Source organism: Mustela nigripes, chromosome 7 (genome assembly GCF_022355385.1).
Source record: "Mustela nigripes isolate SB6536 chromosome 7, MUSNIG.SB6536, whole genome shotgun sequence".
NCBI classification, from domain to species: Eukaryota; Metazoa; Chordata; class Mammalia; order Carnivora; family Mustelidae; genus Mustela; species Mustela nigripes.
The window spans coordinates 12680526-12697659 of record NC_081563.1 but is presented as its reverse complement, the minus strand read 5'-3'; the positions used below and the strand labels follow the sequence as shown (position 1 = coordinate 12697659).

General features: G+C 39.3%; 1 protein-coding gene across 2 annotated transcripts in view; it reads left to right on the top strand.

Annotated features, from left to right (window-relative positions):
* The window catches only part of SMC6 (structural maintenance of chromosomes 6), a 75819-nt gene that overhangs the window by 8047 nt on the left and 50638 nt on the right, over window positions 1–17134 (top strand). For both annotated transcript variants that reach the window (XM_059405181.1, XM_059405182.1), the window contains exons 3-7: window positions 1286–1403; window positions 3537–3642; window positions 11674–11810; window positions 12406–12467; window positions 16127–16207. In XM_059405181.1, the coding sequence (XP_059261164.1) occupies window positions 1286–1403; window positions 3537–3642; window positions 11674–11810; window positions 12406–12467; window positions 16127–16207 (504 nt within the window). The remainder of the gene's footprint in view (window positions 1–1285; window positions 1404–3536; window positions 3643–11673; window positions 11811–12405; window positions 12468–16126; window positions 16208–17134) is intronic.

Below are 17134 nucleotides of genomic sequence, written 5' to 3'. Positions count from 1 at the left end.
ATATCACTACACACCCATCAGAATGTGTGAAATTAAACATGACAGCAGTGACAAGTGCAAATGCTGGCAAGGGTGCAGAGAAACTGGATCATTCATGGATTGCTGGTGGGAATGTAAAATGATACAGCTACTCTGAAAAATAGTTTGGCTGTTCTTTATTTTACTTTATTTTATTTTATTTTTTTATTTAACATGCAACAACAGCCTACCATAAAATCCAGCATTTATCCCAGAGAAATGAAGATATACCTTCACACAAAAATCTATACATGAATGTTTATAGCAGCTTTATTTATAATAGCCCAAAACTGAAACAACCCAGGTGTCATTCATTGAGTGAACAGTTAAACACTGTGGTACATTCATACCATGAAAAACTACTTAGCAGTGAACCCCCGGTGTAGGCAACAATAGTCATTTCTATACCATTTCTGAAGTGACAGTGTTACAGAAATTGAGAACAGATTAGTGGACCAGGAGTTAAGATAGAGGTAGATTGGGTGGGATGTGGCTTGGCTATAAAAGGGGCAACGTGAGGAATCCTTGTGGTGTTGGGAATGTTCTATATCTTGACTGGATCGATGTCAGTATCCTGTTGTGATACTGTACTACAGTTTGTAAGATTTACTGTGGGTGGAAACGGAGTAGAGAATTCACAGGATCCCTCTATTCTTGCAACTGCATCAGTTAGATCAGAATAAAAATTTACTTTAAAAAGTCTTCAACCATAATTTCCAATATTCTGCTCATACAAGGATGTGTCTATGCTTTTTAATAAGATGGTGTCCAGAAAAGAGAAACCAGGAGTTTTTAAACACACTGTTAAAAAAGATTTAAAAATGTGACTGTATCAGTAGTTCTCAATCAAGGGGGGATTTTGCAACCCCCCACCTTTCGTGGGGACATTTAACAATGTCCGGATATTTTTTTGGTTGTCACAACTTGGGGTTAGATGTGTGCTACTAGCATCTCGTGGGTACAAGGTAGGGATATTGCTAAAATTCTCAAAATGCACCAGGCAGCTCTCCTCCAACAAAATAATTATCTGACTCAAAACATTAGCATTGTCCTATTGAGAAACTATGTGATAACAATTATTAGATCCTTGAAGGACTCTAGAATGAGTGATTACTCATAGAAGGTTCCCATTCATTAATCACTTACTATAACTTTTTTCTTTAATTACACCGCTGAACTTTCTCCAAATGTTTAGATGGTTATAGTGGGTTTATTAGATTAATTGTTTTCTCTCTCCCTCCCCTCCCCCCTTTTTTTGGGTTAATAGACTGCAGCAGAAGTTGGAATAATTGAGAGTATTCAGCTAAGAAACTTTATGTGTCATTCGATGCTTGGACCCTTTAAATTTGGTTCTAATGTCAACTTTGTTGTTGGTAACAATGGAAGTAAGTGCTTTTGTCCTCCTCCTTATTTGACTTTGAGCAGTACTTTACAGTTAGAATGCATTAACTTTTGTAAAAAGGTAACTGAATGCTGATAAATCTAAGTTTTAGATCTATAAACTTACAGTCATGAGTATTTTCAGTATTTGCTGTCAGTCTACACTTTAAGAAAATTAGGAGTTAACTGTCAGTTTATTATTTATGTAGTAAGAATAAACATTTCCTGCCTACTTTTTTTTTTTTAATCCATTTGTTGTGAAATTCATACCCTAGAAGAGTGGACAAGCAACCCTCATTATGATTGAGGCAGCCTTGCATCTTACATCTATTCAATGTTATGACAGAGCCCAAACAGAGTGCCATGAGAATCCAAACATGAAAGAAACTAATTCTCACTGTGGCCAATGAAACTTGGAGAGGAGGTGGTATTTGTGGTGGCACTTGAATGAAAATGACAGATTGTGCAGATCTCACTGGGGAAGAAGAGTCTGAGATGTTTCAGGCAAAGATTGCTCATCAGCACAGGTTTGAAGGAGTAGAAATAGACGTGCATGGACAGTGGTGAACAACCTTATATGGCTTTGTCATATCCTACATGATAGGGAGGGGTAGAAGCTGACACTGGAGAGTCCTGTTGTAGGTGACATTGGTGAGAATCTTCAATGCCATGATAAGGATTTTTGTGTTATGTTCAAAAGTCAGTGGAGAACCAGTTAAAGTTTATGAGTAAGGGATGACATGGTCAAGATTTGTGAAACAAAGTGGCCATGTTGTAGAGAATGGATTAGAAGGGGAGAGACACAGGGGTTAAAAAGACCTGTTAGGCAGCTTTTGTGATGGACCAGCCAGGCCTGAGCTGTTGACAACTTAATTGAGCCATACACGGAGAGGAGGCTTGTCAGAGCCTGCAGCTGGTGGTGTGCTAGAAGGGACCTTAGGCCTGTGCAGCTCTGAATTCTGTTGAGTGTTTAGTAGGTGTTCTTTGTTTCTCCTGTGCTATATTCGGTCAAGAGGAAAATGTTATAAGAAGGAGAGAATGGACAGAGGGATCCAGTGCTACTGGGAGGTCCCACAGGATAAGAAATAAGGAAAGGCTGATAGGTTCTGCAATTAGGTCTTTTCTTTGTTTTTGTTTTTAATTTTGAAGCAGTGATTTTATTAATAAAACTGAAAGAAGAAGAAATAATGCAAATAGTGGAGGCATTGAATTTGGAAATGAACAAGCAGAGATTTAGAGACTCAAAAGGCATTCCAAGAACTAAATCAGGTTAACCAGTGGTATATTTGGGTTAATTTGGGTTATATTGTGGAAAATGATGGCCTCGTAAGAGTTGATTTAATTGGTTGATTGTGGAGTTCAGAAAATGATTACATATCCTGGGTAATTGTTTAGATTTTGAAATTTCAGCTTGTGATATTTTATATCTGTTGGCATAGGAAGAAGTGTACTTTTCAGAGAGCTAGGAGATGAATAATTTTCAAATTATGAATAATAATTGTCAAAATATTACACAGAAACATTCATCTGTATGACTGATGATTTTTTCATATTTAAGTTCATTCATTTGTTAAATAGCAGAGTGCCTATGATGGGCTGCTCTTGGAGATATTGAAGAAAACAAACAGCATTGAAGAAAACAAACAACATCCCTGTCCCTGTGGGGCTTGTTTGCATTCAAGGGTTGTTAAAAATAGTTTCTGACTTCTCTGAATTTGTGGAAAAAGTAAATTATGCCTAAATTAGAATGTAATAAAAATCAGGTGAATCAAGTATACATGTGTAATTAGAAAGATAGACTCGTTTTTGATAGGCTGATGGACCAAGATGCAACAGTGAGACTTGTAGGTTGAAAAGATAGCAACCATTTTTTCCATTTCCCTGTTAGTGCCAAAAATTTGATTCCTGAATCATACTAATTTTTTTCTAGTAGCGGCAGCTAAATATCTCATGATAGGTATAAATTTTTTAAGTTCGCTGAAAGAAAATGATAATGGAAGTGTAACAGTTCATTTCAGGGTTAGAACTAATTTACATTTTCATTCAGAAATCTTTGTGCATCAAATGGGAGGAGTCAGCCTTTTTATTACTCTCTCTTTAATGAGTGTGATTTTTTTTTTCAACACCTGTCTCGTTAGGTGGGAAGAGCGCAGTACTCACAGCTCTCATCGTCGGCCTTGGAGGAAAAGCTGTCGCTACTAATAGAGGCTCTTCTTTGAAAGGTTTTGTGAAAGATGGACAGAAGTAAGTGTTTGCGTTCTACATGGATTTTTCAATTCTTTAGTAAGAAGCAGCTTACTGTAGTTTTGTATAAACATGGTAGGAAATGGATTGATTTCCCAGAACTAGAGCAGAACAGTCCTCTTTTTCCATTCCTTTCTCTTGGTCCCTGTTGCCTGCGTGGCCTCTGTTGTCGTTACTCTCTCCAGACAGAAAGCTTGTGTAAGGTATTTCCATGTGCCTGCCCTCTTATACTCTTGTTTCTTTTACCTTTTTGGAAGAAAGAACTAACAGTGATAAATCTGCATTATTTCTGTTTAAAGGAATATTTATAAATAATGGACTTTCCTGGCTCTTGACCCAAACTTCACTAAGTCCGTATTAGTATGATACAGGCAAAAGAGTCCATGACCAGCCAAGGGCCCCTGCAAAATTTCTGCCTCCAGTCCCTAAGAATTCCAAAAAAGTATTCTGCTCTCTGTCTTTGATTTTACGTCCTTTACTCAGGTGGTTTGCCAATGCGTTCGATTTGAGGACCACATCCACACATCTATTTGTGGTCCATCTTGACCCTTGGAGAATGGTCATGTAACTACCCTTATTGGCTCTCTGCTTACATTTTTTTCTTTCTTTCTTTTTCTTTTTTTTTTTTTTTTTAAGATTTTATTTATTTATTTGAATGAGAGAGCACAAGGGTGGGGGGAGCAGAGGGATAAACCCGACTCCAAGTGAGCACAGAGCGCGGTGTGGGGCTCAATCCCACAGACCTGAAATTATGAGCCGAGCTGAAATCAAGAGACGCTTAACCGACTGAGCCATCCAGGTGACCCATTTCTAATTCTTTTTGATGTAACTTGCCTTCATGTAACTTTTTCTTAATTCCCTAGTTTGCATTGTCTTAGACTTAGGTCCTTTTGCCCATTAAGACCACTCTTCAGGCTGATCTCCTTTTCTTTTCTTTTTTTTAAAAGATTTTATTTATTTATTTGACAGACAGAGATCACAAGCAGGCAGAGAGGCAGGCAGAGAGAGAGAGAGGAGGAAGCAGGCTCCCTGCTGAGCAGAGAGCCCGATGCGGGACTCGATCCCAGGACCCTGGGATCATGACCTGAGCCGAAGGCAGCGGCTTAACCCACTGAACCACCCAGGCGCCCTGATCTCCTTTTCTTAATACAACTTCAAGTAACTCTGAAGGGATCCTTGCGTCTCCAAAAAACTGGAAGCCCAAAACTCTGTTATACTAGCTCTCAGAGTGAGGCTGCCTGCATCTCTCGTTTCTCTCTTGCATGCCCCATGCCTAGAACCTCTGGAACTTTGAGAATTAAGTGATCTTTTTTCGTATAATAGACTTTCCTTCTGCTCAGTGTCATATCCATGTCACTTCAGTTTTATTACTAAAATATAGAACAGGGATGGGCTGTAAACCAGGACTGCAGTTTTTTCATGTATCTCTCTGAAAACCATGGGAATCTTAACCCTAAGCCAGAGTTCGAAGTGGACACAGGAGAAGGGGTGAAGATACACAGAAAATAATTTCCCATGCTGTATGGCCTTGGAAACAAACTACTTGGTAACAAACAGCATATTTTCTGTCTCTCCTTATCTTATTTGGGTCCCAGCCTAGCAAGGTCTTCTTCTCCTCTCCGTAGTCCCCAACCAAATGAGATCTGATGTCAAATATAAGTTATTTCAACATTTTTAATGGTCCCAGCTCTGTTTCAATTCATTATACTTAAATATACATTTCTTCGTTGTCCAAACAATCACATGGTCTGCCTAGCCAGATAACACATTGCTCCTTCAAATAGGAACTTCGAGGTAGAAAAAAAAATTTTTTTTTCTGTACCACTGAATGTTTTATGTCTTGGTTAAATTTTTGTTTGTTTGTTTTTTTGTTTTTAGCCACTTGGGAAATATCTGGACCCAAACAGAAACTTCTTTCTGAGACTTGTCCTCAGAATATCACTTAAAAAAGGAAAAGTCCAGCTTACATGAATCACCAACTTTCAAGGATATAGCTGCCTGTAGATAGGAATATTAATGTATTTTAAACAGTTAATAACAGTTAAAAGCTTTTCCTGAGCTCAATCTCCTTTTTACTGACCTTGTCTGAAAAAGTAGCTTTAAAACAGCTTTTTCGAACCCATTACTATTCTTCTAGTCATCCCTTCTTTTAAAATGTTTCATATCTGTGAATTTCATGGTGCGCCTTGTTGGCTCAGTCAGTTGAGGGTCTGACTCTTGATTTCGGCTCAGGGGTTGTGGGATGATCTCAGGGTTGTGGGATCCATCCAGTCCCATAATGGGCTCCACGCTCATTGGGGATTCTGCTTTTCCCCCCGCCCGCTTTAAACCTCACTTATGAGCGTGCATGCTCTCTCTCCCACAAATAAGTCATTTTAAAATAAATGATTAAAATATTCAGTATCTGTGAATTTCTTCTTATTTTATATTCTCTGGTTCTGTCATCACTTTTTTACAGAATCAGCTCATGGAGCTTTTCAGTTCTAGTCTTAGTCGATTCTGTATCTAAAATCGTGGCTGTCCCACTTTGCCTGAAGAAGGTCTGTTGGTTTGGCTCAGGTTCAAGAGAGTCCTTGGGACTCTCCTCCCCACTGCTCCCCACCCACCCCTGCCAAACATCACACTCCCCGTTGATAGCACCTGGGCTCTCAGTTGGGGGGTTCAGCTCTCTGTAGCAATGCTTGTCCTGTGAGGTTCAGAGAACTGTGCCCTGAGGTACTTTACCTGGGAGTCGGCCCTCTGTCAGCCACCAACCCTTTACAGTGGTGCTGGGGCCTAATGCAGCTCCTCTGGAAACCTCTCTCAGTGATCCAAGGTCTCATGCCCCTTGTTATTCAGGTTCTTCTTGAACATGTTTAGTTCACAGCTTTTTCCCCTGGCCTTCCGAATACTAGCCCTGGTGGCTTTGGGATCTTCGCAGCAGTCCCATTTCTGACATCAGTTGTGCCGTTGGGAGTGGGTTATGGAGGGACAAAAACTCATACTCTCCTACTCTGCATTTCTGATTGATTCAGTCAAGGCTGCAGAACTTCCTGCAGATGAGCTAGCTACCCGGGGACAGAGCAGATGCGTCGTAGTTTTACACGGCTTGTTCCTTGTTCCTTCTTCCCGTTGGTCTGCTGGTCCAGATACCTCTGTGCAGATCGATTTTTTTCCCAAGTTGAGAAAGAAGCCACGTTCTTTCTGTGGCACTACTGGTTTGTGTTGTCATTCTGAAAGAACTCCCATGGATAGTCTCTTCACTTAAGGGTCTCCCATATTTACAGACATTGGGCTCCATGGCTTTTAACTGCAATTCAGGATGAGCTACATCAGGATGGTGAGGAGACAGCAGTTAGTGCCCAGTAAAGTTGTCCGTGTCTCTCCTTGTACAGGTGTTTTGAGCAGTTATTATGGAACTTTTCTCCTCAGCCATAGTATTTTTTGAAAAACTTGCCTTTTTTTATCCAAATTCTGTCACAACAGGATACCAGTGCCTCCAAAGATCTAACAATACTAAAGGTATGTAAATACAAGGAGTAGCTAGGAATGAAAAGAATAAAGTAGATGTTTGCTGTCGATCAAGAGAGGTGTTTAATGATTCAGAGAGGAAATATACATAGTCACTTTATTTTTAATTTTCTATTTAAGTTTAGTTTAATTAACATATAGTTTCTTAGTTTCAAAGGTAGAATTTAGTGCTTCATCAGTTGCGTATAATACCTAGGGCTCGTTGCATTAATTGCCCTCCTTAATGTCCATCAGCCGGTCAACCCCATCCTCTCACCCGCCTCCCCTCCAGCAGCCCTCAGTTCGTCTCTGTTGTTAAGAGTCTGTTATGGTGGGATCCGGAGGGAGACAAACCATAAGTGACTCTTAATCTCACAAAACAAACTGAGGGTGAAAGACCCGCTGATCCCCTTACCCAAGAATCCAACACTGCCACTGGATGCAATCAGCAAGAGGTTCTTTATTGTTACGCAGGCGCCGGCGGGTGGTCAGCGCGCGCCTGCGGGTGGTCAGCAGCTCCTGCTAGCTGAGCACACCCGGCTGGGGTGGTGCCGGGTTTTTATAGACAGGTACAAACAAGTTTTGGGTGGGGCGCAACTGATTGGTGGACAGTTAGAACTTTTGAAAAAGGCATAGGTGGAGTTTGCTGATTGGCTTTGGGGACCCGTGTGCGCGCGCGCGAAGAGAGAGGCGGGAAGGGGGAACAAGCTGATTGGTTCTGAGGGCCGGCGCGTGGGAGGAGAGAGGCAGGGAGGGGGAACAAGAAGGGGGAAGGTAGGAGTGCCATCATGGCGTCTTCTATTATTTCTATAAGCCAAGCAGTTACAGAAGGGCAAAAGAGCAATTAATAACCTAATTTACGCCTAAAAGCCAGCGGTTCACAGAAAAGCAAACAAGCGGTTAGTTATCCTATCTGTCTACTAAGGGAGGGGTCTTTCTAGGGGAGGGGTCTTTCAAGGGTTGCTGGGGGGAGGGGGGCTGAGAGAAGGGGGGTAGGGTTACGGACATTGGGAAGGGTATGTGCTATGGTGAGTGCTGTGAAGTGTGTAAACCTGGCGATTCACATACCTGTACCCCGGGGGATAAAAATATATTATATAGTTTATAAAAATAAAAAATTAAAAAAAAAGAAATTCATGGACATTTGTAAAAAAATAATCAGTGGATTATTTTAAAATTTTTAAATAAAAGTCTAATCATTGAAATAAAAAAAAAAAGAGTCTGTTATGGTATATCTCCCTCTCTGTTACCATTTTATTTTTCCTTCCCTTCCCCTGTGTTTATCTGTTTTGTTTCTTAAATTCCACATATGAGTGAAATCATATAATATTTGTCTTTTTCTGATTTTTTTCACTTAGCATAACATCCTCTGGTTCTGTCCATGTCATTGCAAATGGCAAGATTTCATTCTTCTTGATGGCTGAGTGATATTCCAATGCATGTATACACCACATCTTTATCTCTTCATCTGTCAGTGGGTGTCTGGGCTCTTTCCCTATTTTGGGTAGTATGGGCATTGCTGCTGTAAACATTGGGGTGCAGGTGCCCCTTCAAATCACTGTGTTTGTAGCTTTTGGATAAATACCTAGAGGTGCAACTGCTGGGTCATAGGGTAGCTCTATTTTCAACTTTTTGAGGAACCTCCATACTGTTTTCCAGAGTGGCTGCACCAGCTTGCATTCCCACCAACAGTGTGAGATGGTCCCCTCTTTCTCTGCATCTTCACCAACATCTGTTTTCCTGAGTTGTTAATTTTAGCCATTCTGACTGGTGTGAGGTGGTATCCCATTGTGGTTTTGATTTGTATTTCCCTGATGTCAAGTGTTACTGAGCATGTTTTCATGTGTCTGTTGGCCATTTGTATGTCTTCATACAAAGAAGAAACCAGAAACCAAACCAGTTTGGTTTCTGGTTTCTTCTTTGTCTTGTGCCCATTTCTTGACTGGATTTTTTGTTTTTTGGGTGTTGAGTTTGATAAGTTCTTTGTAGATTTTGGATACCAGCCCTTTATCTGATAAGACATTTGCAAATATGTCCTCCCATTCTGTAGGTTACCTTTTAGTTTTGTTGACTGTTTCCTTTGCTATGCAAAAGCTTTTTATCCTGATGAAGTCCCCATAGTTCATTTTTGCTTTTGTTTCTCTGTACTCACTTTATTTTTTAAATGTTTTCATGAGGTGCATTCACCTAATACTAGGTAATCATATTAGCTAGTGAAATAAAATATTTTTTCTCCTTACGGTAGGCCAGTTGCCCTTCCCCTACTATACTTCAGTTAATGGTTTACAGCCTTGAGTATTTATTAAAACCAACTCAGGAGCTTTTAAAAATCCTATTAATTACAATTTTTCAGGAACGTATCTGTCCTAATTATGTATTTCTGATTTAAACCCCCCCCCCCCCCCAGCTTAGAGTAGTTGAGAAAAGGTGATTTATTAGAAAGATTCAGAGATATGTGTCTTAGAACCTGCAGGGAAGAAGTACAATTGGGTCTCATGAGTGACTGGAATTGAGAGAGCTCAGAACCAAGTATTACCTGCTCTGGGCCTTTCTGTTTTGTGTCTCTGCCTTTCTGTGTCTTTGTCTGTAGGCCTCTGTCCGCCACTCCCTTCTTTTAGATCCATGCTGCAGCTCCTCTGCTGTCCCACCCCGCCTCACCCCCTCACTTGATGGGCGATGCAGTGTTTTACTCCCTTCCCTATTTCTCCTTATGACAAGTGTGTGGGTTTTTAAATGTGTTTCTCTCATCTCTGGAGTATGTGTTCTCTTCCTTATAACTTATCCAGGTCTTTGTTACTCTGTGTCCTCGTGTGTGCACTCACTGACCTCTTACTGCCCTTGTCTGTGGGGCAGGGCATGGAAGGAAGGGCCCTTACATTCTCTTTGTCTCAGATTCAGTGCCAATGTCTGTGGGTGTGTCTGTCTGTCTTGGTGGTTTCCCAGGTTTCTCCATTGTATGCTTTTGCTGCTGTCCTCTGGTCAGGGGGTAATGTCGCAAACTGGTTTCTCTGGTCCTCAGAGGCCTCAAGGAATCACTAGCTCTTGACTTGGTTGTGCCTTCATTTGGGTTTGTTGATAAAACTTTTCACTATGAAGTAATCTAGATTTATGGAAGTGTTGCAAAGATTGTATAGTTTCCTGTATGACCTTCATCTAATTTTTCTTAATATTGACAGCTTAAGTAACAAAGTTACTTTTACCAAAGCTATATGGTTCACCTTGGTATTACTGAGGAACCTATAGACCTTATTTGAGTTTTACCAGTTCTTCTTAATTTGAATTCTTAAAGAAGAGAATCTGTTTCAGTTTGTGTCAGATTTCTGTATTTAGTTCAGTCCCTGGGAGACAGGGTGGGGACTCATGTCTGCTGAGCCCTGTCTTTCTGCTTGAGCACTCCCGGAGAAGAGGGTGAGAAGATGAAACCTTTGAGTGTGCCTACTGTAATTTAACCAGCTTATAGTAAAGTTTATTTTGAGTATGTTTTTCTGCAGTTCCTACAAATGGGAGCACTTTGGGAATATGATTACAAATTCATGAAAACAAATACTATTAAAGATTTTATTTAATTACCCGTTGAAGTAGTTTCACATTAAGGGACTTTAGGATTTTGACAGATGTTCGTATGAGCAAGGAAAAAAAGAATTGTCTGCTTTTATGTTTAAGGAAGTTTTAAAATATTTAGTAATGTACCGCATTAACATTGTCTTTCTACTAATCTTACTTTAACAAAAGTGGAAAAATAAAGATTGATATTTTTTCTCATAATGTATTAAAATATGTACTTCTTTAAAACTTCAAAAATAATTTTTCTGTAATCTGATAAAACTTCAATCATTTGTTTCTTGATACCAACATCATTATTTTTTCATTTTTTTTATTGCCAAGTATTTGAAAGAATAAAGTTGCTTTCTTGGATGCTGATGCTCTTAGAAAATATTATTATTTCCCCATAATTGTTACTTAATCATTCTTAAAGGTCTGCTGTCAGTGTAATGCTTTGTTATGTAATTTAGAGTAGTCAGGCAGTATAGTAATACTCATTGCCCATAGGAAAATGTATAACTTATCTACATGACTTGAAACAACCAAACTTAAATGGTTTTAGGGCACCTGGGTGGCTCAGTCGGTTAAGTGTCTGACTTCAGCTGAGGGTCCTGGAGTGGAGCCCCACATGGGGCCCCCTGCTCAGTAGGTAGTCTCTTGTCCCTCCCCTTCTCTCTGCTCCTTCCCCCACTCGTGCTCTCTCTTATTCTCTCAAATAAATAAATAGAATATTTTAAAAAGTGGTTTTTATGTGAATGTGGTATTTCTATTATAGATAAGGTAGTCAGTGTTTTTGTGTCTTATTCTCAACTTCACTTTTTTGTTAGGTGTGGTATCTTCAACGTTGTTCTGTATAGCCTGTCAGCCATCAATCGCTTGTGTAAAGCTACTTCGCAAAGGAATTGGGCAAAATACTTTGGAGGTTTTGAAAATTATAGTAACCTAGTATTGAAATTGCACTGTGTCTTCATGTGACTTAGCCTAACCTTCTTGCTTCAGCTCAGCTGATATCTCAATAACATTACGGAACAGAGGAGATGATGCCTATAGAGCAAATGTGTACGGCAACTCTATAGTCGTGCAGCAGCACATCAGCATGGATGGAAGTCGGTCTTATAAACTAAAAAGTGAAACAGGTTTGTTATGAGTGTCTTTCCATTTCATATAACATGCACGTAAATATTCAGCTAGAGCAAAGTGATTGCTCAGGTATTCATTGAAAGGGAATTTCCTCCCAAACTCTTGAAACCTCTGTCTCGTCATGTGATCGGTCGGCTGCATGTATGACATACACGGGATGCTGTACGGACACGCACCCACAGGTGTTTGACCCCAGGACACGTACGGCAGGACCACGGTTATCAGAGCCTGGGTCCCCTTGAAACGAGCTGCGCTGCTTTGTTCTCACCTGCGGGCCTCCTTCCACCCCCGTAGTTTTTATCACACATGGAAAGGGGGCTTAGTCAAGGGTGGAAAAGGACAGGAAGGAAGAAGCGAAGCCATAGATGAGAAGGAAAAGCAAGTGTTTCGCTGCAGGGGGAAGAGGAGCACTGTCCTCTGCCGTGTGCCTGGCTCGGAACGCAGGTGGCCTGCGGCTCTCTCCCATGTGTGCCTGTTCTTAAGGACATAATAAAGTAGTTAATATTTGTATTTGCAAATGAGTGCTTATTTTTTTGTCTGTATTTTTACCCTAGAAACAGTCTGGTCATTTTATGTATTTCTCTTAACCAGGTACCGTGGTTTCTACTAGAAAAGAAGAGCTGATTGCGATTCTTGATCATTTTAACATACAGGTAATTGCTAAATTTTCATTTAAGAGTAACTGGTCACTCTCATGTGATTTCATTCGTAGTGTCGAAAGAATTAAAATGGGCTCCTGTGAGTAAACTGACTGTAGGACAAACATGTACAACTATTGTTAGCAACGTTGCTTAAAATTTACTAATTCAGCAGGAATTTTCAGTGCCTACTAGAACACCTGTGATTTGAAAGAGGAGTCAAGAACATCTAGTCTATACTGGTACAGGCTAAAATAGATGTTAAATAAAGGCTATAAAGTTTCTTTGCTTTCTGCGATCCTAGTCAGAATAGCATCATAGTTTTCTAAATGCAGTGCTAAATTTTTGTAGATAAAAAGTTTATTCTAGAAACGTAAAGCCTTCTTTATGTATAGTTTTGGAGTTCCTGATCATACCTAAGGAGATCAGGCTCCAGTCCTTTCTGCTAAGATACTTCGAATAATTAGAAGTAGAGCATGTAGTCTTATTAGTGCTGGAATTGTCTTTGGAGGTCATCTAATTCACCTTTATTTTCTAGGTGATAATAGAACTAGAAAAAGTAAATTTACCCCTACAGTGGTCTAGGCATGGTTGCTGGTAGAGCCTGGCTGGGGATCTGTGCATCCTGTTCCATTCTAATATACCACCCTGCCTTAGTTACTCCAGGATGAAGAACACCAAGACGAGTCACCAAGGACAAAGAATAATTACGAATCTAGGTCTTTTTTCCAGTTTCGTTTAGAACAAAGCTATCCAGAAGATCTTTCTCTGATGGTAGAAATATTCTGTATGATGCTGCTCAGTGGGCCAGCCACTAATATATTGCTCTTGAGCACCTGTAGGACTAAGAAATCAGGTGTTTGATTTGATTTAATTAAGTGTAAAAAAAACTACATGTGGGTAGTAGCTTGTATATCAGGCAACAGAAGGTTAGAAAAATAATTATTAAAATCTAGAGAAAAGCAGATGTGTCAAATAAATTTGAGACTAGAATGCAGGACAGTTTTTAAGCAGAATCAAGAAAACCAAAAGTGTATGGAATCGGGTGTTTGGGAGCATCTTGAAGGGCATCCAGTAGAGTTCTCACTGTCCACATTTACCCCCTGTCCCTCCAGCAAGTGCTTAAGTGGATTGTGGTGGAGAAATCACTTGTGCCTGAGACTTCTGAGTCCTTCTGCGCACAGCTCCATCAGGAAGTTTTTATTATGGAAAAGTTGAATAAAGCCTGTTTCTCTAAGCTCCCACTTCCTTGGGGAATATAAAAATATGTTTATTTCTTTTGAAATATTTGAAGATTGTTATCATAACTTCTTTAGTCCTTTTCTGGTATGCTGCATTTAACCAAAGGTTCGGGTTCATTGATCAACATATGGAAGGCCTAGAGCTACACTAACCTGTACAGTAACCACTCGCCACATGTGGGTATTGAGCACTTGAATGTGGGTGGTCCAAACTGACATGCACTACAGTGTGAGATACCCACTAGATTTGGAATACTTAATGCAAAGGAATAATCTCATTTTTATATAGGTATATGTTAAAATGATAATATTTTAGATTAGAATTATTTTATCTGTTTTTTTTTTAAGATTTTAATTTATCTATTTATTAGAGAGAACACAGAGCTAGAGAGAGAGAGAGAGAGAGCATGAGCAGGGAGGAAAGGCAGAGGGAGAGGGAGAAGCAGACTCCGTGCTGAGCAGAGAGCCCTATGCAGGGCTCCATCCTAGGACCCCGAGATCATGACCTAAGCCAAAGACAGATGCTTAAACTACTGTGCCCCCCAGGTATCCCAGTTTTACCCATTTCTTTTTATATTTTTAATGTAGCTACTAGAAAATTTAAAATTATCTGTGTGATTTGCATTATGTATCTATTGGACAATGATGACCTAGAATAACCCAGAGGGAGGAGGATATTTAATGTCTTTAAGTACCTAATTTTATTTGTCCTCTGTCCCCTTCTTCTTCTTCTTTTTTTTTTTTTTTTTGAAGATTTTATCTCTTTATTTGACACAGAGAGAGAGATCACAAGTAGGCAGAGAGAATGGGGGAAGCAGGCTCCCTGCTGAGCAGAAAGCTCGATCCCAGGACCCTGAGATCATGACCTGAGCTGAAGGCAGAGGCTCAATCCACCCAGGTGCCCCTGTGCCTCCCCTTCTTATCCTTTCTCTGAAGTTTACCTGTTTGTGCTTGCTTTTTGCTTGCTCTAGTCTTAACAGGTAAAGCTGCAAGATTCTTACATAATCGCTGGACTATTAGGAACTAGGAACCCTATTTCAGGAACAATCAGAAAGACAAAAGAATATAAATTTTAGTGAAGCTACTAATTCAAACTTGGTTAAAATCTCTGTTGGTAAAGCTAGTGCATTAGGTCTTATTTTTAAGAAGTCAGACGGAGTGTGAAATTAAGATACAGAGCAAAAATACGTGGCAGTCTGGTCTACCTATATAATGATAATAATAAAGTAACGTAGAGGTTTCTTTATAACCCTATAAATGTTTTTGTTATCTTAGAAGAGGACACCCAAAATTTTACTTAAAAAGTATTTGTGCTATTGAAGCGAGCACAAAATTTTATTTAAAAGGGACGATTTTTAAACCATTGTTATGCTAACAAAGTACATTTAGCATCTTACAGATGGCAAAATGACGAAGTTTAAAATTTTTTTATTTAGGGGCACCTGGGTGGCTCAGTGGTTAAATACCTGCCTTCAGTTGGGTCGTGATTTCAAGGTACTGGGATCAAACCCCATATTGGGCTCCCTGCTCAGTAGGGAGTCTGCTTTTCCCCCCTCCCTCTGCCTCTCCTGCCCCACCCCCTGCTCATGCTCTCTGTTCCTCAAATATATAAAACCTGAAAAAAAATTTTTTTTTAATTTTTACTCGTCCTACATATTCTGTAACTTGCAAATGGGATTATGTTCTAATACACAAATTACTTTCTTACTAAAACTAAAGATACCAATGAGTAATGATCTCGAATCTTTCTGAAACAAGTTTCATATATATATGTTTTAAACTTTCTCCCCTGTGCTTTGGTTGGTTACTGTACTTTACCATTATATAACTATACTTTAGCTTGTTAGTTATAGGTAGTGCAGTTCAAGCAATGGCTTATTTAAAATGATTCCTTCCCCAAAAGGTAGAAATGACTTCAGCATTTCTGTTTATTTTACAATCATGAAGAAATAATAACAAGTGGAAAATCTGAAGAACTGCTGTAAGAAAAATAAACACTACTTGTCATCATAATTCTGATGAGAAATTAGTTGGACTTTCTGTATTCAGTTGGAGAAACTGACTTGCCCAGGGCTACATAGGGCCATGAAACACAAAAACCCAAGGCAGCTGAGGGCTTTACTCACTGTTGTCTGATTATTAACCAGTAGCATAGGAGTGAAATTCTATAAAACAGGTAAAAGAAATATGCCTGTGCCCTCACTGAGTGGCAGAATAATTTTGTATATGGTATTTATTTTAGTATCATGAAGTAATGAAACCTTTTCTTCACATTAAGAAGTTCTAATATTTTTTCTTTGTATATTTACCTAAATACTCTAACCTTAGCCTTCTTGATGACACCGTTGGTGAATTGTATGCTATATTTCAGTTCATTTATTTTTAAGGTGTTAAAATGAAATAATCAAAAATAACCTCTCTTGTTTGTTTCAGGTGGATAATCCAGTTTCTGTTTTAACACAAGAGATGAGCAAGCAGTTCTTGCAGTCTAAAAATGAGGGAGACAAATACAAAGTAAGGAGCACCAAAGGAGATAGGAATTTATCAAAAAGAATACATTTATAGATAAACCATATCTACCGAACATAACTCTTGCTCACATAATAAATATTGAGTTGGGTTTTTTAAAGCCACCTATTTACAGTAATACTGTAGAACTAATTTAGGGAAGGTCTAAATATGATGGAAGTATAATTTTCTTGGTAAATTCTTGTTTTCACTTTTTGGCTTTAAATTCTGAGAGAATGGATTATTCTTTTTTAAAAGTTATTGTTATTTTTTTTATTGTGTTATGTTAGTCACCATACAGTACATCGTTAGTTTTTGATGTAGTGTTCCATGATTCATTGTCTGCGTATAACACCCACGGCTCCATGCAATCTGTGCCCTCCTTAATACCCATCACTAGGCTCCCCAACTTTCCTGGAGACCATAATCTCTCATGATTTGTCTCCCACTCCCAATTTCTCCCCCTTCATTTTTCCCTTCCTTTTCCTAATGTCCTCCATGCTATTCCTTATGTTCCACAAATAAGTGAAACCATATGATAACTGATTTTCTCTGACTTATTTCACATGACTTCAGCATTTCTCCAGTCCTATCAGTGTTGATGCAAAAGTTGGGTATTCATCCTTTTTGTTGACTGAGTAATATTCCTTTATGTATATGGACCACATCTTCTTTATCCATTCATCTGTTGAAGGGCATCTTGGCTCTTTCCATATTTTGGCTTTTGTGGACATTGCTGCTATGAACACTGGAGTGTACACGGCCCTTCTTTTCACTACATCTGTATATTTGGGGTAAATATCCAGTAGTGCAATTGCTGGGTTATAGGGTCTATTTTTAATTTTTTTTTTTTAAAGATTTTATTTATTTATTTGTCAGAGAGAGAGCGAGCGAGAGCGAGCACAGGCAGACAGAGTGGAAGGCAGAGTCAGA